The sequence below is a fragment of the Dromaius novaehollandiae genome, chromosome 2, assembly GCF_036370855.1.
Source record: "Dromaius novaehollandiae isolate bDroNov1 chromosome 2, bDroNov1.hap1, whole genome shotgun sequence".
Taxonomy (NCBI): domain Eukaryota; kingdom Metazoa; phylum Chordata; class Aves; order Casuariiformes; family Dromaiidae; genus Dromaius; species Dromaius novaehollandiae.
In genome coordinates, this window is record NC_088099.1 from 43,034,511 (window position 1) to 43,058,617 (window position 24,107).

The 24,107-nt window shown below is 37.7% G+C and overlaps 1 protein-coding gene across 1 annotated transcript in view; it reads left to right on the plus strand.

Moving 5' to 3' along the window:
* MEOX2 (mesenchyme homeobox 2) overlaps window positions 1-20,751 on the plus strand; it is a 56,212-nt gene extending 35,461 nt beyond the window's left edge. Inside the window, exons 2-3 of the mRNA XM_026105143.2 lie at window positions 6,095-6,267; window positions 19,441-20,751. Of these exons, the coding sequence (XP_025960928.1) occupies window positions 6,095-6,267; window positions 19,441-19,665 (398 nt within the window). The 3' untranslated portion in view covers window positions 19,666-20,751. The remainder of the gene's footprint in view (window positions 1-6,094; window positions 6,268-19,440) is intronic.
* Window positions 20,752-24,107: the final 3,356 nt, after the last annotated feature.

Consider the following 24,107-nt stretch of genomic DNA (forward strand, 5'->3'; position numbering starts at 1 on the left):
CGTATTTCAGATTAATGATATTTTCCTAGATTATTGCCCTGATACTAAAGTAATTTTCCCTATGTTTATATCGCTGATGTCTTGAAGGCAAAAATAGCATTTGGCATTGAATCACATACCATTGTTGTGTCCTATTGATGCTTAGAAGCTCTAAAGCTTTTGTTTACACATTAGTGATTTAAACAAATGTAGAGGAATTAAGTTTGAAAGAAATGCTCTTTCATGCAACATTAAGTTAAGTTAAGCTTTTCACATTGATTTATTTGTACAGATTGCTTCATTTGAAAGTAAATAACCATGTAGTAGTTGTTCCCTGCAAACACTTGAACATTATTTACAGGAAAGCATGCAATTAAGAATATTTAATTCTTGCAACTTCACAATAAATTTATAGTGAAATAAATCTAGAAATGGGCTGTTCAGTCTTGTATTGGTAAGGATTTAAGGGACTTTTTGAGAATAAGTGCTCCCCAGTGTGAGTTAAAGCTGCAAAAACTGCACATTGAGTAACAGTTCTAGGCATGAAATTCTGGTGGCCTTTTTGTCCCAAATTATTAGTGGCTATTGTCACTACTTACTGTAAGTAAGGATATCAGCATCTGACAACTGTCTGTAATGGCTAATAAAATACTAGGAGCAATCTTACTTATTTTTGAAAATTCTTATCTGGATCTAACATTGCAGCTATTAGCTGAAAGTTCATTGCTAGCTGAGAAATTATGGCATGTCAGCTATTGAAATAATCCAAGGAAAAACAGCATGTGCATGATTCTGACCCTACCCAATTATTAGTAGATCTTTGCATCACTGATACTCTGCCCAGTATTTTTTCCCTACTCTATAAGTAGTCCTTTTTTTCCTAAGCATGCATCAAAAGCAAAAATACCAAAGTGACTACTCTTCATATTCTGCACATAAAGTTTGATTCTGTGTTTACTTGGTATGCTCCTGTTTTCCGAAGCAATGATATAGAGAGGAGACAAACTCTGACAAGACCTTATGAATGCTGGGATTAACAGCAATCCTTTCCTTAGAGTGAAGTAGAAATATCTTTTCAGGATGGGGCACAAGTAGTAATGATTTTTGTAGCAATTTTGGAGCCATTTCTAAGCTCAGGAAAAGATTTAAGCCTCCAACAGATCTGTAGAACAGTAATTTATAACTTTGCATGTCTTTCCAAACACCACCTGCTACATCAGTTACCAACCAGCATTTTTGTCTAACAGGATATTAAAGATCCTGACTGGAGTTTTTGAAAATTAATAATAACAGTTCTGGGAAAGTGGCATAACCTGTAGCCCTCAAAGTAGTCTTTAAGTGTCCTACATAGTAGAGATAGAAAGAACAAAGGTTTGCAAAAGAAAGACTGATAGGGTACTAATACCTGCATGTGGACTATGTCTTCTGAGAGCATGCTAGAATTTGGCTGGGAGATGATATAGATTGCTGTATTTTTCATCAAGTGGTCTATACCATCTGTATATATTTTGTATGTGCTTTTTGAGAGGTAAGGAGTGTAACTTAGATCGCGCAAGGCTTTGTTTTCTGCCTCTGCACCCACCATTTGGCGTAAGATGTAGCCAGTAGAAGAAAACTAAAGTTTGTTAGTTTTTTTTTCTTTTCTTCTCTCTTTTTTTCTTTTTCTTTTTTTTTTTTTTTGCCTTAGTTGCAACAGCTGCGAAACAGATGTAGGCTGACATAAGTTCTGCCAAAAATCTCTTCCAAGTCTCCCACCCATTTTCCACCAAAGAGAAACAAGTCAGGTGATATGAACTGAAAGCTGAAGGTCAGAAAGATCTGGGAGCTCCCAATCCTGACCCTATAGAGACTGTTAAAAAGGAAGCAATCAAAAAAACCCTTAGATTTACTGCTTTGGATATTAAAACAACCAAAGTTCATGGAGGTGACATTTCTAAAATTTACTGTTCTGAGTAGTGTGATGTTAATGGGAAATAAAAGATAACCTGTATAGGAACCACAGGAACACTGCAGCAGAGAAAATCAAAGGACAGCAAGAGTTGACAACTGACACTCCCTAACTGGCATCCATCTAAGTGGATGTTTTTAGATACATTTTCAATATTTTAAATGCATTAAGCAAAATACTATTGCCTCATGTCTTGCTGGCATAGTTACTACTCTCTAATTATCTTAAATCTTTAGTAGACACACTTGCTGAGATCACCTCATGGCATTGTAGCTCAGAGCATCTCAGAATTGAGAGAGCTGGTTAGATAACCCTCCGATTTCAATGCCAGCATCATCCAGACCTTTCCTGAACCAAATTCCCTAGAAGTCTAATCATTCAGTCGCATAAATCTCATTACTGAGAGAGAGGTATTCCCCTTCTAGGGTTTCTGCATACCTTTCCAGTTTTTCCTTTCAGCAATATTTGAGTATATCATGTGCTTTCTCAGAGTATTTTGACTATTACAAGATGCCGTAGGAGATGTGGTTGTTTAAAGAAATGAAAATGATCACAGTTTAACATTTTTTCTGGCACTTCTATGTGTTTCTTACAAAAATCTGAGTCAGTAAACACATTGTCAACAATGTGGTTGAAAAGATTCATAATTTCTAACTTGGTTTGAGCTGAGTTGTAAAAGTATCCTAAACTGTTAGCATTTCCAGTGACTCGAAGAGGCTAAATAGTAACACACTGTAAAAAAAATTATCAACCAGGAATTTGTGACTCTGTTCTTCCACATATTGTATGATGACTCAGTGTGACTACAGCAATGAGGTTTAAGAGTTAATCTTGCAGTTCTATCACCTAAAGACAGTTGGGGTGGGCACCCAAAGTGGCAAAAGCTACTACGACTGCAGTGGCCATGACGTGGAATCCTTCCATCAAAGTGCAGAGCTACTGCAGACGAACACATCTGATGTAATGTAGAAATTAACATTTTCTTCTTAGCTGCTACAGGGAAGGTAAGCAGGTGTAGGCTCTGTCAAAATCCACACAATGTGTTGTCCAGGCTGCCCCATGCTAAATAAGGGATTTATGACCGTGTTAGCAGGCCATACCAGCCAAGACAGGTTTGTATGACAAAGTGAAAAGCCAACAAGTGATTTGTGCACAGCTATGGCCAGTGCACAGGCTAGGCTGTGCCTCACCAGGCATGCGGTTGCAAACAGCGAGCAAAGACAAAGGTGTTCAATGACATACACAACATATAAATAAATAATTGAAACTGCGACTGTGTTAGTCTGCTGATGAAATGTCCTGCTGACAGAACTGCAGCTGCTGGACATTCACAGTCTGTTCCTTAAAGCCAGTATCCAGTAATGGCAGGAATGTGTAAATAACAAGTTGCCCAAGCAGGCTTATATTTGTACAGGATCAGTGTGGGTTAACATTACTAGCAGCGCTGAATCCCCTCTCCTGGTAAACATGAAGGACACTTGCTTCTCACGTGCAGTTACATTTCCTTCTCCTTATGCCGGTATCCCAGGAACCTGGAATTTCAATGCTAACAGCATTCATAAATTCATAAAAACTCAGAAATAAGAGTATGACTGTTGGGACATTAACCAACAGGACTTGCCTTATTATGTTTTACTGGCTGTGCAGTAACTCTGGTTTCATCATGGAACCATCTGCTTGCACAAAAATTGCTTGTGTTATGAGTCTCAGTCACTTATATAGATCCAGGTTCTCCTGAGTGGTGTTTGGATGGGTACTCTCGAAGGTTTCCTCTTTGACTATTCTCTACAGTAATAGCTACCAAGCTTTTGTACCCATGACCCCACTTTCTGTTGCATTTCCAGGCTTATGTCTTCATTTCTAGTACTGAATTTTCAGTAGGGTGTCTACACCATCTGTAGGTGCAGCACTCTTATTTAAGGTCACAACCTTTAGTTTGGGCACCAGTGAATCATGGATCTTTCCTATGGCAAGTAACAACATGGGAAGATTCCTTGGTTCATGGCCTCACATGGGCACAGGTTTACCAGGGGATTAAAAAAGACTGTAGCAGTGACTTGTACAAAATATGTTTCCGTGTTGTAATGTAGATGAGCAGTATGCACATTCACATGCTTTCAAACATGCATGAAACATGTCTCTGGTGGAAGTCGGAATGTAAGAGAAAAATGGTAGAGGTATCTCTCTTCAGTGATTCATTGGAGTGCTGGTATAGGGGTATAAGTATTTAAATTCAGGTTGTCTACATAGCATTTGGACCTCCTCAGGATATGGTGAGGTGGCAGAGGAGGAAATTTCAGAGGAGAAAAGCAATGTGCATGTTCCTGCACCTGGAAAGTGCAGAGAGAAGTTATAGTGCTTCTAGTTTGACAATTAGTATAGAGGAAGAAATGTGAGCTGCCTGTATGCCTGCCAGGTTCAGGGTGGTTTTCATCTATCAAGTTTTCTATGTTGAGTCTCAGTGAGAAATGGTGGACTCCTGTCTCATGCCCGTCTCTCCCATAGCATTTGAAACAACACTTCTCAAGCTCCTTGTGTCTTGTGCCAGACCAGACTGGTTAACAGACCTTGACCCTGGCTGCCAATGGCTGTGCCACCTAAGGGGCTCCTGTCCTGGAGAAGCCCTGCAGCAGGTTTCTCCTGCACCCTAATATCTTGTGGCTGAGTAACTCCCATTTGTCCCAAATCCACTCAGTGAGTTTGGTGGATACCCTCAGCCATACACACCGGCAGTATGCTGCACATATGCAGCAAAATCCAGTGTGTCATGTCAGCAAAAGTGAAGAGGTTTGATGATTTAAACTCATTCTCTTTAAAACATTATAAATTAATGACTGTAGCACTGAGTCAAGCATCAACAGCTCTCATGACAGAGCAAAACCAAGAGACATTCTCCTTCCAAGCAACGGGGTAACTCTGACAAAAAGTGAAAAAAAAATTTATACCTTTATAAATGTAGATAGTTGACTGTAGTTTTGAAACCAGACTCACTGGCCAGTTGAACAGTCTCAGGCATGTTGATGATTCATCTGACACAGAGTCCCAGGGAGTGATTTCTTATGGGCCTGTTCATTTGGAAGTTGATGCAGGTTTCTATTTAAGTCAGCAGCTGAAGTGTGAATTTATCTGTGACATTTTTAAGATGGTTCACGAAGCCAGAATTTTACTAATGATGCTCCTACTGATCTCCTGCTAATTTTGGATTTATAGGTGTTGTATCATTCCCAAACTTCCAAACTTATAAATGTCCGGTCCTCTGTTTGTGGGTTTTGTTTTTTTTTTTTTTTTTGGTCTGTCTTTCCCTCTCATGCTCTCTCTCTTTTTTTTTTTTTTTTTAACTTCTGACAGTTTGATCACTTTTCACAGCATTTATTTAAACAGACTTAACTGACAGCAACAGAAGGACTGACTGTGGTAGTTTGGCTAAGGACCAAATGTGCCTCTTTCTGACAGTAAAAGGCACCAGGAGGATGGTAATGACAGCTTCAGCATAGCTCCTGGCCAGAAGTATGCCTTTGCTTATTGAGGGTTAGTGGTAGAAAATTTTCTCTACTGATACCAGCTGTGGCATAATCTCCCTACCTGCAGCTAGGCGTGAAGGCGAGGAACCCCTTTACCATGCAGGAGGTGCTCTCTGACTTCTTTGTGATGCTCACTGAATCTCCCATGCTGCGACGGTTACCTTTCTCTCAAAGTGTAACTGGACTCGACCTTAACACGTGTTCTTTAAAACAGAGCTTTAGCTTAAGGTATTAGTCAAATGATAGGAGAGAACAACTCTTAAAGTATTACTCATTAAGACACTAATCATTTCTTAATGAGTACACATCCTACTCTGTCATGGTTGGATGCACTGAGAGCTGCCAGAAATGGGAAAGACCTCAAGCTTTGCAAAAATCCTACAGAGAAGTGTGCAGTTTTAGAGCTAACGTTTGCCTTGCGTGAGTGGAAGCAGCAACTTATGTCTGTCAGAATTACTGCTGCCATCCTGATTTACAGTGGAGGATCCATACGTATGAAAGAAAGAGTGGGTTTCCTTTATTTCAGAGAGAATAAAGTGTGAAGAGCTTAACTCACATAGAAGGCAAGCATGTTGTTGATCATTGGGGTTGTTTCCTAATTAGCTGTACACTTGTAATGACTTCCGTTTTTCATCTTCTTTTTCAGATTCCCAGGAAGGAAACTACAAGTCAGAGGTCAACAGTAAACCCAGGAAGGAAAGGACAGCTTTCACCAAGGAGCAAATCAGAGAGCTAGAGGCAGAATTTGCTCATCATAACTATTTGACCAGGCTGAGGCGATACGAGATAGCAGTAAACCTTGACCTCACTGAAAGACAGGTACTGATGCAAAATAATGGACTTGAATGTTTGCTCAATATTTACCAGTGGTTAGCAGCTCGTCACAGCGGAGTTGTGTTCACATTATTCATAGATATGTCAGTATATCAGATGGAATGTTTATACCAAAATGCGACACATTTATTATCTGTTTTTGCTGTGTAGGTAATCTATATTTTTATATTCATCAACAAGGCAGAGGTGGAAGATAAATGCGTAAGTGGTATATCTGTTAAACTGGTACACATTTTTTATAATCTGAGCACAGTGATGTAGCTGGGAAGTGGTAGGCCCCAAGTATGGCATGTACAGGCAGCTGATTTGCCTGCATGCAACAAATATGAGCATCTTGTTTTAGTCTACTAAATATATGCAGTTGCCATTTCTCCAGAGTTTCTGTTATTCATGTGTTAAGCATGCACTGAAGTGTTTCAGGATCTCATCCCAACATACCAAATGGATGGTCAAGTCACATGTCAAATAGCAATTACATCAACATACGTATTTTTAAAATGTATTTTAGTCAAGACATTTAGAATTTTGGACCCAAATTACACCAAATCATATGAAATATTACCTATGATTTCATCATTAAAGTTGAAAGCCTTTGCCCACTGATAGATAGTCCTGCTTTTCTCGGGAATCACTGTTAGATGGAAGGATTTTTTTAGATGCAGTTGATAAAATGATGATGTATTATGGATTATAAGGAATCAAAGTAGCGTGTTGAGTAGAGATACCAGTATGTATGTGTATGCATGATCATCGAATCACTATATTACTCAAGCTATAATAATATTTGGTGAATATGAGAAACGCTACATATGAAAATGTTTGTGATGACCAGGTTTGATGATAAGAATAGCAGCATAATTTGTGAACTTTAGATATGACAAGCTATTGGATCAATTGTCTTGAACTTCATTAACATCTCCTGTAAGTAGACAGATCAATTAAAATCAGGCCTTTTTTGTACATATGCACACACATTCACTCATACAAGTAAATGAAACAGCATTTTCTTTGAGGATTTCTAGAGAAAAGCTTTCCCTTCTAGCTTGTCAAGTAGAAGCCAGTAATTTCTCGTTTGAAAGGAAGATGCTACCAGATTCTACTGGGGTCATTTTCAGTTACTTAAATATATTTGTTATATTTCTAAAGCATACCATTTGGTATCAAACCAGTGGGGAAAAAGTATTATAATGTGAAAAAAATGAATGGCGAATATTAATTTAATCTTGCCTTTTTCTCTTCCATTCCACCCACTGACTAAAATAAGCCTGGACAATTGGATTAGCCTACACACCTGACTGATAGCTAAAGGGAGGTGGAATGAATTCTTATCTGAGTGACAAGGGGAAAGACTCTGTATAGGACTGAGCAACAACAGATAAATTTTAAATAATAATCCGCTGTGCAAATCTGTCAGGTATCACTCAGCTGACTGCAGAAAACATATCCCTGTTTTCAGTAATGGTGAATTTGGTCTTGTATTTAACTTTCTCCCTGATAAATTCTTAATTCTGTTCTTTATAAAGCAGGTGGAGTAGTACAACTAAGTGAAGAGACAGTTCAATATTCTAAAGGAAATAATTAAATAAAAAACATTAACATACTGAAAAGGGACAGAAAAATATTCAAATGTGTGTCTCTGAAGGAAAGAAGGCAGCCTGTGCTACACAAGTGCAAAGAATTCATTTAAGTCATGGGAATACTCACTGTTTTCTAGCTGTCACATAATGTCAGTTCTGTGCATTACTCTGATCATTGTGATAATTTTTATCAAATTATAATTATTCTGTTATCTAATCTGATTCTTTTCTGCTTCTCCAGATTATCACAGAGTGACAACTGAGCTGCTAGAGATAACTCCCTTCCTTCCTTCCTTCCTTCCTTCCATTCTTCCTTCCTTCTTTCCTGCCTTCCTGCAAAAAGCCAACCTTACTTAGAAAGGGAAATCTCTAAGCTTTTTAGCTTGATAGAGTCCAATTCTATATCTTGCCCCTGTAAAATGATCTGAAGGGGGGAAAAAAAGAATTTATCAACAGCATAAAAATTGTCTTTTTATCGAAAACAAGAAGAAAGATTCAGAGGAAAATCTGGATGTGTTTTACACTTTTCCAAACCACGCTGTGCCAAATAGTGATGTCACTTCCAATGTTGTTAATTAGAAACGTCCCTTTCTGAAATCAGATAAATTGTTTTGATGGAAAAAAATGGCGTAAATAGGCATGAAATTGGGATCTTTGTTTTCACGGCATATAGCAGTCTTCAAAAACTGAAAGCAGTAAATTGAGGGGTTTGAACCTTCTTTCATACTTGTTTTACATCAGTATTACTTTGGTGATTTCAAAAAAATTACTCCAGGATAAACCTAGCATGAGATTAATATTTGTCTTTTCAGTAAAGAACCTGAGTGTATATGCAGGACCTCTCTTCCTTGTTAGCAGAATGAGTGGCTGTTCTTGAGTCAGTATCAGTATCTATTTATTTACATACTAGTATTATTTATTACTTTTACTAGTTCTCCCAACTGAGGAGATCGTATTTATTAGTTATCTTAAATATATGAAAGAAAACCATCCCTTCTCTAAATTTCTTATGACCGAAATAAAATACATTTTCATTAGCCAAATATATTTGATGGGGTTTTCAAAAACACTCTTTCCAGTGATGTAGTATTTTTAGAAAATTGCTATTTCTGGAAGAGTTTCCCTTTCTCATTTTTCCGTTAGAGACTGCATTGCAGAAAATGGTACTTGATAGGCAGTAGTTCCTTTGTTTGAATTAAGTGAACACACAAGTTATAACCTCCATCTCATCACAGGCTGTAGGCCTATTTATGTTGGAAGCTCTCTTGATCTCTCATGAAACCATTCAATTTGCACATAGAGAAGTGAAACTTGCTTCAAACAATACAATGAGGAAAACCAGCAGTGGGTATCAGATGAACTAAACGTATCCCCTCAGAAACAGGGTTTGAGAGCAGCCCTAACCCCTGATGGAATGAATTGTTTAACATACTCAATTTTACAGTTTTTTTTTTTAATGGCAAGCATCATATTACTCAGAAGGCAGAAGAGCAAAAAATAATCAGGGGAAAGTATTGTCAGGTCATCCTAAAGTTACTACTTTCAATTATTTCCTGAGATGTGAGATAAATCATGGAGCCTATTATCTTAAGAAAGCTCTATCTTCCTCTTGACTATAGTGATAATTTCAACCATACGCTGCAGCTTAAAAGAGGCACTGGCCAACTAACACTTCATAATTACCTTTCTGGCATTTAGACAAGCTGTAGAAAAAACATATGTCTGACCATATTTAAAAGCTATAGAAGGGTATTAAAGTTTTCTACAATCATCAAAGTAAGGCTCCAGTTGACTTTTGAAACAACTTACAAGATCAATTCAAACATAACTGCCTCATGGAAGGCCATTTTCACAAAAATAATAATGAAAAAAATCACAACATATGGATCAGGAGAAGGAATTAATCCTATCACTCCCTAAAAAGGAAATCTGAGTTACAAGAGTGAATGAAATGAAATAAGTGCCGCAAATGCCTAGATACTAAGAGTGCAGTTTAAGAGCATTATAAGCACATCTGGTGGTAGGATGGCTCTATTATGGTATTGTAAGAATTCCAGCAGTATAGGTACATATAATTCCTGCTCTGTCTCCTATAGAATGCACTCAAAACTCCTGCTCAGCCAGCAGTTAATAATTTTCAGCTGGCAGGCCTCTATGATATTATTCTGAAGAGCCAGTTAGACTAAAAACTCTCTTAGCTCCCTAGATATTTGTAACCTTGACAAGCGCATTCTTGGCTTTTTTGTCCATCCAGATAAACTTGGAGAAGGTTCCATCCAAACTTTTTAATATCTCGCTGTGGGATGAGGAGAGGAAGCAGCTGCAGTGGGGTATCAGAGGCATGGCAAAATGGACATTTTTATGGAGTTGGTCCTGCCAAATATAGAAGGAGTAGGAGATCTTTCCACCTCACAAGATCTTTTTGCTTGGAGCTAATCAAAAGAGCAATGTTGCAGTTCTGCAGGCTAGCTAAGGTTACCGGAATAAACAGTCCAAATACGTAATACTTCTGTCTGCCAACATAAATGGAAAATCCCACCTAGTCAGATTAAATTCTGCTGATGGCAATGAGAGGGTTTATTTCTTGGTAACTTTAATTTCCAGTACCCTCCCAGAAGCCACCAATTGTTTATAAAATGCCTGAAATCATTGCTTTTGGGTAGACAAAGAACAAAATTTTGTCAAAAAAAAGAGTGCTTTTGCACTTGTGTGTAACTTCCACATATGTGGTAGCAATGGTTCCCAACATGGGAAAAGTGACAAAAGAAGTACCTTTTACCAGAAAGAAAAGCAGACAGCATTATTATTTAAATTCACTTGGGCAATGCTAGGATACTACCTAGGGCAATGGGGCCGTAACCCATCTTGGAGCATTTTGCTGCTATGACTATACAAATAATAAAAGAAGATTCCCATAACAAAAGTTTCCTCCAGACAAAGGTTACCTCAATCCTGGGTCACAAGTGACTTGCTTAAAATCCTTCTCAGCATCACAGAGTTTGAGGGGAGCATAATCACTGCCATTTTTAGACATTGAATTTCAATCCATAAGGTAAGAGTAGCTCCCCTTAGTCTTTGGGGTGAGAAAGGCTCCACCACAGATTAGTTCAAAGCTCCTCAATTAGTCTCTTGTTCTGAATCACCTCTAGAAGAGCCCTGCCTCTCCATAAATCACACAGTAAGACTAGTTTCCCAATTTAGGAAGCTAAATTTCTAAGGTTAGGTGGCAAAATTATTCGCTAGTGTACTTTAAAACAAAGTATGGATTGATACAACATAGTTGACCATATCTGTCTGATTTATTGTACTGTCACATCTTGTCTGAAGGGCAGCTGCTTATTCCAAACTTTCATGTATTCAACACTATCTATGCATGTTATGATAATGAGCATGTGTGGCTTGAAATCCTTTGCATTGTTTGCTTTATTTAAAGTAACACTCTTAAAATAAAACTCAGTAATACTTTTATGTTTCTCTTGAGAAATGTAAATACTGGTGATAAGAATTACTATGCTAACTCAGTTTGTTCTTTCTTAGGAAAGAGTGCTCCTGGCAAACTTAATTACAACTCATGCATAATTTTGATTTGTATGATAATTCTTTAAAAAAGGTACATGGCAGAACTTCAAACAATGTATTTACTTCTGCAATATTTATTGCATTCTAACAAGCAATCCCATGTGCAAAGATCCAAGTGCCTCAAGCTGCTCGCTGTGAGCAGACACTGCACCTGCAGAGAAACCCCATGGGCTCCTAGGTGGGGAGAAGCCTCTGTCTGGGCCAAGCAGCATATGCAATATAGACAGACATGTTAGCAGCTCATATGGCTGCTTTTACAAAGTCAGGAAGGCTCTGCTGCCCCCCACCCCCCACCCTTTTCTTATACACAAGTCTAAGGAAGATTTGGCTTGTTCTGTGGACCTTTAAAGGAGATAAGAGCTTTTTAGCTTTGTGGTCATTTTAAAAAACAAAGAGGAAAAATCAGTAAGAAACAAAGTTTATTGGAGACTTACAAATGGACTTGGGGGATACCTATAAAACAAAGCTTTTTTTTTTTTTTTTTTTTTCTGCCAGGTGTTGAAAAATGTAGAATCTTTTTCTGATTTCACTAGTTCCTTCTCTTCAGGGCAGGCCCAGCTGAAAATAGCTGCAGCTCCCAGAAGCTTGCTAGCTCTAAGATTAGATGTTGATTTTGGGGCTAGTTTACCATCAAAAGTCTCAAGATTGGCTTGTTTTGGAAGGCAAAAATCCCTCTAGATTTGAACTGTGGAACTAGTTAAATTAATACAAATGAGGGTGCTTTTCTCTTGGCCTGGGAGGTGGCTCCCACAGCCGTAGAGCCCTGGATGATTGTCACGGACCAGTAGTCAGAGGTTATTTTCTGTTGAGTCCTGCTTCTGGACATTTAACTTCCTTTACATTAAAGTAATAGTAGAGGAAAGTGTCAGTATACTCAGCCAAAACCAGCCCCAATTACCTAGTGCCTTTTAACTTTCACACTCAGTTGACCTGAGCAAAATGGGTGCAGTGGTACAAGTTAGAATTTACCATGGAGTAAAATGCTATATGCACGAGTAATTCGTGCAGATCAATGCCTATACAAAGCAATGGCAAAGGTTAGCCGAAGAAAATCTTCCCCACAGATTGATTTCCCGCCATGGGCCTGTTTTGTAGATTTCTCTATATATGCAGAGGATTTGGATGGAGATAGATCCTAAAAGACATGCGGTAGGAGAATAAGGTAGAGGGAGTCCTAGCAGCAGCCCCACACCCCACCTTTCTTTGCCTCTGCACAAAAAAACAGACTAATTCTATAAAAAATACTCCCTTAGATTATATACAACAAACCAGTTCTGCATTTTCAGTAAGAGGAGACAACCTGAAGCAGTGTGTCTCATTCTGTTTAAGGCATGTTAACTCTGAAGCCTAGTTAAGAGAGGTTCTGAGTAGGGAGAGTTAACTGTTTCACTGGTGGAGAAGGTGCCATTTCTTCGGATGGAGTAAAGGGAGGTAAATCAGTTGTTGTCAGAGACTTCTGAAATGGGAACAAAACGCTCCAGTCGCTGCCCTCCTCTGAAATATAACGTCTATTCCATCCCTGTCTAAACGTGGGAGGTAGGAAGGGGAATGTATCACCTAAGCAGGACACAAACCTCAACTGACTTCTATGTAACAGAAAACCAGGACTCCCTCCTACACCTTCCTGGGTGCCAAAAGTTCCAGCTGTCCTTTGTGCACCTGCCAAAACCTCCCGTTTTTCTCAACAGCTGCTGCAAAGCACTTGCGTGCGTTCGCTGCGAAATCCTGTAATGTAACACGGAACAGATTGCTTTAAATCAGTGAGCAGGTGATTTTTTAAATCAGTGAGCAGGTGATTTAAGCAATTTTATTCACAAGTTACTGGTACCACTACTTAATTTCTGAAGAAAAGTTCATTTTTGCCCACTGATATATTTTGTTACTATTTTGTAATAACTCAGAAGACATTTAATATTCAGACATACTTTTTTAAACTGGTTTTAAGCTTAAAATGTATTTAAGATTTTTAAGAGTGTTTTTTTCGGATTGGAAGTCGAAATTCCATTAAATCATCCAAGCAAGAAAAATAAGGTTAATTGATTATAAATACCTTAAGTTTTCTAGGTAAATTGTTTCTCTCCTATGAATGTCACATGGCTGAAAGTTAGCAGAATTATTTAAAAACTTATGTTAGTTATAATTAGTGCAATTAACTGATAATTCCATCTACCATTTCTGTAAATATTTGAAACTAACAGATTTGATTCTTTCAGCCCTCATATTCATTCACAGACTACAGCAGGAAAAGACGCTTTCCTGTTTTTCCATTCCTATTTCCTTTTGTAAATTTGTTGCATAAATTATCATGAAAATATTATCTCTGTATCTGTGAAAAAGGTAAGTTTCATCTGTATAACACCAGTGATTTCTGTAAGTTCAGGAGTTTGACTTTCTCTAAAACTTGGCAGCATATGTGTACTTACTGGATTTGTTTCAGAGCTAAATAAAGTCCAGAAGGAAGGCTTTCAATTTTTTTAATGCTGAAAAATCAGAATTATTTTTGTTTTGCATACGCTTACATGAAGTAAACATGTTTATTGGAGTAAAATAAATTGGTAGATTAAAAAAAATAAAAAGGAAAGAAAACAGACAGTGGCTGACCTGGGGAAAAATGCCTAAAAGGCTTGTTGATTTGGTCTTTATGCCACACCTAAATAGGTGTAATAAAATTCATGGAATTGGGATGCTGACTTAAAAGACTCAGAAGTATGCATCTCTTATAGAAAAATAACAGTCTCAAGTCTACAGCCCTCTTATTTCTGATTTTTAAGGTTTGTGAGATATCAGGCCTGAAATTTTAATCTTGTTTGGGAGTCATGGGCCACTAAAATCTGGAATAGAAAACTGATATTAAGACAAAATACTTCATTTGAGGAGAGAGCTCTTTCAAAGAGAAATGTCTCTGTACTTTAAAAAAAAAAAGACAGGCAGAATGCAATTAAAGTAGTTGTACAGTTTTAACTCAGACAGTTAATCCTTTCATTTTTTAGACAAAAAATTCTTTATTAAGGAGTAACCTTTAATTATAGAAATTATTTGTTTAACTTTTCTCTGCAAGTACAGAATGCTAAAATCCCACTTTTAGCAGGATATGAGGAAGGATCTACATTTGACAGAGCATGATCGAAGTTAACCATTCTTAAAGCTAATGTAACTGAAGTGCTCTGCTGAGGAAGCAGCATTAAATCAGAAGTTTAAGTGATTTGTTCTTCTGGAACCAAAATGACATGCTGATGTCCACATTATGAAGTAATACTGAGTATATAGGTGGAAGACAGCACTTAATGTGGCCCTTTGGCCTACTATCATAGGTATATATTGACTATTTTTAGTAATGTAGACACTATTATTAAGAATGTCAGCCCCCTTGTTTTGATCCTCATCCTGTGATTCTGGCAGAGGACTCCTTAAAATAAATTGATCACAGGAAAACATTTCTCTTGTGCATCAGAAGATGTGCAATGTGAAATCATTTACTGCTGTCTTAAGTAACAGCCTAATCATCAGATGTGGAGATGCAAATACTAAACAACTTGTTGACTAAGGGAAAAGAAGCTGTGCTTTCGTGCCAGTAAGCAGATGTGCTTAATAGACGGGCTCTTAATTGCTGATTTAGAAACAGCTGTTGATGCTACCATAGTCTTTAATGTAGTTCATTTCCTTCCACTTCCTATGCTTTCCAAAAATGCGCATGCTTGCTCTATACAGTTAAGTTGTGCTAGATAGAGGGTGGAGAAGAGGGGATGCATTTTAATAATAATGGGCAATCAAGTTCTGATTCTTGGAGATAGTGAACACTCTCAACTTGTGCTGGAGCTAACTTAGATGAGAAGAAACAGCATAAAATGTTCAGAAAACCTACAATACTATGTTTCTTATAGTAGATCTTTAAACTACTTTTAACGGATGTAGTTTCTGCAGAAGTTGAAAATAGAGCAAACATTCTTTCTCACTGGGGAAAAGTTTGAGAGTTTTTTCACTTCAGTCAGGATCTTTCTTTCTTTCTTGTCTTTCCTTCTTTCTTTCCTTTTCTTTTTTCTTCCTTTTTCTTTCTCTTTCTTTTCTTCTCTTTCTTTTTCTCTCTCACTATCTTTTGCTCTTTCTCTCTTTTTGGTCTTTTAGTTTTGCTCTGGCTCTCACTCTCTCTTGCTCTTTCTTTCATTCTTTCTTGTTCATTCTTAGTCTTTGTCTCTTCCTTTATCAATATATACTGCATGTTTTGTGATACACCTGTAATGGTTTCAAATAAGTTGTTCATTTGAAAAGCAGTTTTCCATGAATCCGTGTAAATTATTGCTCCGAAGTACTTCATACAATTTGTTTCGCTTCCTTCCCATTACTAAAATACTGATGGATCACATATCAGTAACTACTACCCCCTCCCATTATTGACTCTTCAGCTGCAGAGGAAGTTCAGATTTCAGATATCTGAATTTGATCTCTGGAGGTAATAACAAGTGAAGGACCTTTCTTATATTATTAGCATCTGAGCTTTAAAGACTTCATCCAGAATCCATTGAACCCAGTGGAGAAACTCACACTGACATTCGTGTACTTTGGATCAGGCCAAAAGTGGATTTCAGTACTTTATAACTGAGGATATAAATAAAAACATTAAAAAAACCCCTGAAGTATAACATATAACATTCCCTCACTACATTAATGCAGCAAATGATATCAAAACAAACTTTTAAAATAATAAATAATTAATATATCAATTATATAAAAAATTTAAAATAACTTTTAAAAATACTTTTAAAAATAAACTTCACTATAATTTATTTCAAGCTTTTGGAAATAATCTTTGGTATACCAAATAAAAAAATTTCCTATTTGATATTTTTGAGTCAATCAGATGCAAATTACTTGAAGTCATTATTTAATTAAAAAAATATTTTCTCCCCCTATTTTTCTTTTTAAAATTGTTACTAGTCTCTCTTTTATGGGCAGCCTGACGGGCTATATGCCTGTCCGTGGAACTGATTCGTGTGTATTCTCCTTTGGGAGCAGCAGGGTTGCTCTCTTCATGCAACACTCAAGAGAGCGCACGCAAAGATACTTGGCGTCCTTTTAGCCCTGCCTTCCCTGAAGGCTGTGTTTCCCGGACCATGGTTCATGTGCAGACGTAGCAGCGCTTGCTGGATCCGCTGAGGAATTTAGAAATTGATCTTGCTCCTATTCTTGCAAAGGGAAATCACCTCCCTATAACTGATTTATCTCAGCTGGTATACGCACGCAGACCCAGAGTCATCACTAGGGTAGGCGTTTGAGGGCATCATCAGGTGAGCTAGTGTGACGGTAGCTGATCTGAATCCAAAGGCAACCGCCAACCTGGAGCTTGTCTAGCTCCTTACTTGGAAGCTGGTGCCACTCAGTTCTCCTGGGTTTGCTGCTCAAGGGGAGAGACTGCTCGCTACTGTCCTTTTTGTCAAGTGATCTGCGCTTAAGAAGGCAACAAAAATAATAAAAGAAAAATTTCAAAACAGGAGGTTAGGACAGAAAACAGTCAAAAAATTAGTTAGGCAGGCAGATCCAAGGGTTTGGCTCTATCTATGAGAGGAGGAGGACAGAAATGAACACCTGTGCCACTAGCCAGGCAGTAAACACCCAACCCACGTCTGTCCCAACCAGAATAGTCCCTGAGAGTGCCTTTAGGAGCATTACCTTTAGTTTCCGAAGCAGCCAAAAAAGAAATGGATGCATTTGGAAGGAGGTTTGCCAGGACCTCTCTTGTTCATAGAGGAGATTCCAGTAAGCTAGAGTAGGTTGAATCCAGATCGTGCAATGAAATTTTCCTTCAAATACAACACTGTCATTTTTCTTGAAACCACATTTTTCTTGAAACCACTTTTTGCATACTTTATTATTTTGTTTTAGGCTTTTAGAGCTGCGATGTATTCCTTGAATGTTCATGGATATAAAAATACACAGAAAAAAAGAGTGACACTATTCTGAGGTACTTGGTTGAATCCAAAGTATGTCATTTTTTGATCTTTGGACTATGACTGCAGTTCCATTCACTCTGCTTTTACTACGCTGTCTGGCACCAGTACAGTAGTGTCTTTTACAAGAGAAACTTCATTGTCTTAAAAAACAAAAATAAATAAAATGACATCTGTAACTTCCCCCAGAGCGCTGCCAGTGCTATGCTAACGCCGTGCCCTTTTGAAGACACTGTTTCCATGGCCACCTCTGATATATGACCTAAGTATGATAATTCCCAACATCACAGCAGCCAGTAATAAATACCTTCCCCTTTACACTCATTTCACTTTACAAGCCAGATTCTTTGGCTCTGATGAGTAGACGAGAGGAAAGGATGTGCTGTGCTTTGAGGCTCTTAACTAACCTGGAATCGTTTTGCTCTTTTCCCAAGTGATTGGCTGTAACAGCTCACATTGGCTTTAACAGGAACATGGTGGATAAAAGAAATAAATATACTTCTCTTCTTTCCCACATACGTACATACAAATTGTGATGTTAACTATCAATTCAGTTGTAGTAAAATCTTTCTGTAAAATTCAAAGTGATAGTAAAGGTTAAACACTGCAGTATTTCCTGGATGTATAAGACACATTTAGCAAAACAGCATTTTTGTGGCTCTGTTACTCATGTTGTACAATATGTCCTGCTGTGAGTGTTCCTTGCTGTTTCTTTTAAAACTCTGCAACACATTCTGCTAAACACAGCAGACAATACACCGACAGTGCAAGCTTTCTTGCTTTGTTTCCAAGAGAAAAATTGCAGCTATTGCTTATTTTTCTGTAGAACATTCATGTTTAGAGATGCACAAAGGCACATACAGGAGATTTTTTTAGCACAATTAACTCTAAATGGATGAAAAATCCTCATTCACCAATCCTGTTTTCAGTGACAGTATTGTAAATTGATTTGAAATCAGCCTTGAATCTGATCAAATACATTTGACAGATGCTATGCACATTTTTTTCTTCTTTTGGCTATTGAAAAAATGGTCCTTGTGGTTTGCAGTGCTGGTACTTTAGAACTATGCAAATCATTTAGGTTTTCTTTTTTATATATATAGTTCTATATAGAGAAGGGGAAGGGGGGAAATGAGTTTCAGCCAGAGTAAAATCTTGGGTTTTCCTATGGCTTAGCTGTAGATGCTTTTTTTGTCTTTCATTCTATGAAAAGGTATCTTTCACTCTTTTCCATTCTTGTCTAAAATTATTTGTTGATTTTGACGCAAATTTATAAATGCCTTGCCCTCCAGTTATGGAGGTATTTTTTTTCTCTGAAAAACATGACCAGGATCTATGGCTAAATAGATTAGGATCTAGGATCTGGAATAGGATCTGTCAACTAGGTTCTTTTAAATATATTTGTGAAATAGATAGGGAAGTCATTATAAGTTCTGATTGTGAGAAATCCTCTTTCCGATGCTTTATCAAGAAAAAAGAGAGCTTTTGAAGTGCTTCTCTTGAATCTCACCAGTTTACAGAAGCAAAAGGCAATGTAAATTTTTCAATGAAAAGTTCTCTTCCAAAGTAATTGGCATCCTTTGAAATGTATTTAGAAAAGCACTGTAAGAAAGGGGGACAATGGGGTGGGTCTGGGTCACCACGCTGGACTCTGTACTACACAAGAGGTAAGTTCTTGTCTGCTGCAATTTTGCTTCTGGTTCTGGTTCTTTACCTGTGAACAGACATTCATTGACTTTTTGATGCTTTCTGAAGAGCCCTGAGCTCTTCCTGCGGAGGGCATGGTGGCAGTGCTGTGTGCTGGAGGTGACTCTGCGGCATTATTGCGGGCACCCGTTTCCCTCGCCCATGGTCGGTACCCGCACAGGCCCCGTGTCGGCACCCTGCCCAGCACTGGGTTGCCCACTCTTCAGGGAAGCCCTGCTGCACTTTTTCCCCAGCAGATGGAAAGGCAATGTGCTACACATAAAAAGCATTCTGATTTTCTACTGCTACACGGATCATTATTGACCTTTAACGACCCCATTTTTACTTTTGTGTTTTGTCTCTCTTTAATGAAGGTAAAAGTTTGGTTCCAGAACAGACGAATGAAGTGGAAGAGGGTAAAAGGGGGCCAGCAAGGGGCAGCAGCCCGGGAAAAGGAACTGGTGAACGTGAAAAAGGGCACACTGCTCCCCTCCGAGCTCTCTGGCATCGGGGCTGCTGGTCTCCAGCACACGGGGGACTCACTAGCCAACGACGACAGCCACGACAGCGATCACAGCTCTGAGCACGCACACTTATGATACACAACGAGTGTCCCAGCTCCATTCTCAGGAAAGATGCTTTGCTGGCAAGCCTTACATGGGCATCGTTTACGTATGCGAGTGACTCTGGCAGTGATTTTTTAAAGTTGCTATGGAAAATTCAGGCTTATTGTGTCTGCTTTCTTGATTTTTAGATGGTTTACAGTAAGTGCCATGTCTTAAAACGTGCCTCAAGAGTGGAGAAGTGGAAGATGAACTTACTTTGAACATTCCAGATGTTTGTCATGTTTATGACAGCGGGCAGGTATTTTTGCTTTAGCTTGCACTGAAAATTAAATTGCTCTCAACAGACGTTATATTCTGAAAACCACAGTGCCACAAAATCACTATCTAGTGGATAAGAAGTGTATTTTAACTCTGTATATATATACGTTACAGCATTTTCCTGTCTTCACTAATTTTAGCAATGCATTCATATTAGCGATGGCAATAGTCACTCATGACAATAAATGGCTTTCTGTCTCTTTATTTTTGTTTTGTTTTTCCAAAGACATACAATACATGCAGATACTTTTGTTCAAGTAGAGAACAATACAATAGTGTCTGCTAGGACACGTCCTTGTATGACAGACAAAACAAACGTTATGTTGCATTTACTATCAACTGCTGCTAATAGGGTATTATTAAACTTACCTAGCTCCTCAATTCTTCTTATCTTATAACTGCAAGAATAATTTTTAGGATCATAAGGATAGTCCAGTAACCTGCCAGAAAGAATTTCATGTTCTGCCCATGCTCAGTGGAAAATCCTCAAAGAATTACTCATTCCTACTTTGTCATCTCTGAGTACATTGATAAAAACTGACACTCTGCAGAAATGTTGTCTCTTCATCTTCAGTTTTAGAACCAGCAGATAAGCTGAAAGTTATTATCAACTGCTTATGTTGGTAGAAATCAGAATATGAAGATAACTCAGTATTGTGTCCCAAGTGTAAAATCAGGACACATTTTCTGTTTATAAGCTTTTGTGTACATACAGGCAAACACCAAAACACAAAATTTAATGCAAACCATTGATTGTACTTTGTAAAGAAAAATGTTTAATAAATAATCATTTTTAAATAATTCTGGTCTCTCTACAGTGATTTCATAGAAAAATTAAAGTGATTTTTGTAAAAGTCCTGAATAGCTCTACGTTCTTAGGGTTTTTTGGAACTTCATCTGTCTTTGGACAATGCAAAGCTATGTTTCAAATTTAGGCTTTTAATCTTGGATGAACCTTCCACCTTGATCCGTTTGGGAAACTCTTTCCTTTAGCAGGAAGAAGGCATCAAGCAGCTAATGATGTCTTCAGCCAAAAACAACAAGAGTCTGTTCAACCATTTTTCCAGACCTAGAGCAAATATCAAGGGATATTTCATTTTGCCTTGTAGAAATGGATTAAAAGGAATAAATACCAGGAAAGTGATGCATATTTACGCTATCACACCTTTATTCAATAAAGCTGTTCAGGAGAAAAAAATAATTCACCCCAAATTTAGGAGGTTATAAAATTAATTGGACTGTGTAGTGTGATAGAAGGAGCAAAATTAAAGAGTGAGAAGAAACGTGAGTATTGCAGTAAATGTTTGTGGGCATTCACTTAAGCTCTGTTACATGGAGCAGTGGAATATCCTTGCTGTTAAATGTGTTCAAGACCTCTGAGTCTGATATCCTTCTTTGCACTGTAGGTTTGTCCTTTCTGGCACATTAATTGTTGCCATGATCACTGTAGTTTAAAATGTCCAACCCATGGGTCATTCATTTCTTTGAGAGACTTCAGAGCATTTTATTGACTGTAGCACTTAAGAGGTTTTGTTTTTGCTTGTTAGGTCTCTTTCAAATGCCTTTTTCATCCAGAATCATTTAGGATAAGAGAAGTAAACCAAATGTTTGTGAATACTTGATATTTTTGATCTGCTCTCTGGACAGGAAGGATTTTTTTTTTTTTTTGAGTGTTGATGGTGATAATCAAAAAGGAAAAAACAGCAGAAACTTTAGTCAAATTTAATGTGACTCACTTTGCAAACCTGACATTTTAGTAAATGGAGTATTTGAAAAATAACAATCTTTTCTCCCCACTTTACCAGCACTGTTGTTTGTTGCTATCTGTCATAGAAAGTCTAAGACTCAACCTAAAAATGTTAGGCGTTTGAGATGACATCTTAGGGAACAAATGGAAACATTGTATTTAAATTACCTGAAATGCACCAGCAACGTCTTCCTAGCTGAAAAAAGCCTTTTCAGGGGTTGTATTATTCTGTGAATAGCACTGTGATTTGATTGGGATACAGGCAGTGTAAGGGAGCATCCAGTATGAGTAGTGATGGCAGACTGTGAACCATAATAATCTCCCTGCTAGGAACAATTCTTTTCTAACTGAGTCTGTTGAGATGCAAAGTAAAGTTAGAAGAGAGAGAAACATGCAAATGGATTTACAGCGCTAGGAGTGTTAGGACCAAATTATGCAATTACCACCAAATTATGCAATTTTATATTACAGAAAAAAGGCGCCTTACAAAACCAATTGCCTTCTGCGTTTTAAAAGCAGCTCAGAGTTTGAATTTGACTATAAGGGGCAAACTGAATGTAGTAACCTCTCAGATTACTTAAAGACCTCTGGTGGCTTTAAACACAGTGCAGTATGGTGCGGAGATCCCACACCAGTAAGTCCAAGCAGGGTGAGCTTCCTACCACGGTCTTGAAGGAATTTACTTACAGGCACAGCACCACAAAAATACTGGTCTATTTTAATACTGGTCTGGTTTAATAATGTCTAACCAATTATGTACTGTAATTTAATATCATTATGTAATGTGTGTGCATTGAAAGGGAGAATTCTGTACACAACCTCATGCCTATATTTACTGGTCTTTTAAAATACAAAAGAAGATCTGCTTCTTTCAAACTTCAGCTAACTCATATTCCAGTCCCAGCAGTGACCTCCCTGCACCTCAGTTGTGGTTTGTGGGTTAGTGGGCCAGCTCAGGATTCAACAGGCCACATGATGTTTGATCCTGTTCTCAGTGTCCCAATTACCCAAATGCTAACTTATGGAAGCCACTGGGGTCAGTCACCTGCAGCAACACGTTGCGGCTTTGTACTGAAGTTTTAGCAAAACTGTCTTGCTGAAATCAGCTATGGATAAAAGATTTTGAACTTTTTTTGACATTCATTGGCTTTTATCCATCTGCAGACTTACAGAGGTTTCTTCTACCCATGTAACCTTGCAGTATGGCTAAGAGTAGACCATTTAACAGACAGACAAAATGAAGCTCTAAAACTGTTATTTGCCCAAGCATGTGAGGACACTTGGTGGTAGAATGAAGCATGATGAAACCTATTTTGTTTTATTTATATTTATTGGCTCTTGTTATTAAATAGTTGCTAATCATTTTTATATCTAATCATTGACAAATCCTGCTTTTGAGGACTAGCATCATATTTTTTGAGCTACAATAACTTTGATATTATTTCTGTCCTGAGTCCACCTTTCTTTGATATTCTATTGTCAGCATATCACTGAGCCAGAGAAAGAAATGTAGAATCTGAAAAAACCTTCACAGAAAATCTACTTTACTGTAAAAAGGGAGTGATATTGAACAGTTTAACTTTTGACATGATGGACGATCTAAATTCTGTTTTCTCCTATCTCTGGAGTACAAGGCTATATATTATTTGCAGGGTTCCTTTCTCATCCCCTTATAGCTGTTGAATTTTTATTTTTTGTTTTTGTTTACTATGGATTCATGTTATTGTTTTCAGATTTATTTTGGCAGTAGCAATCCAAGAGGTGTGGTTAAAATAACACCATTCGGAGCTGGCTGAAGTTATTTAATCACAAATTGGAAGTAGTCTGGGAATTTCATTAAATTTTCTTCTTAACTTTGTTTTTGTTTTCATCAGATCTGTGAAAACACTTTCAATAAAATGTCAGAAAAGGAGCATAGGACTCCTCTATGCTTAAGAGGAGAACTTCTCCTCCTCTTAAGAGACTCCATAACTATGTCTTTCCAAAGGCCAAATTTCAAGGTGGTTTATTTATCTTACTTTCTTAAATGAAGACGCTGACTGCTGCAATAATATTATTTGTACAAATAAAGAAAAAAAACTGCATTAGGATATGCATTCTGAGTAATTATGAGGAAACATAGTTGTATAAGTTAGGGACACAATGTCAGCTTGAGCCTTCGTTTAGAATTTCCTAGCTTCAGTCAGTTTATGTCTCTTGGGTGAGCTTGTATTTAATAGAGTACATGCAGTATTTAAGATTGGCTACAAGATTCAAGAAGTTTTAAAGGGTAATGTCTAACCAATTATGTACTGTAATTTCATATCATTATGTAATGTGTGTGGATTGAAAGGGAGAATTCTGTATACAACCTGATGCCTATATTCATTTTAAAAAGGCAATATACGTAATTAATATGCTGTAATAACTT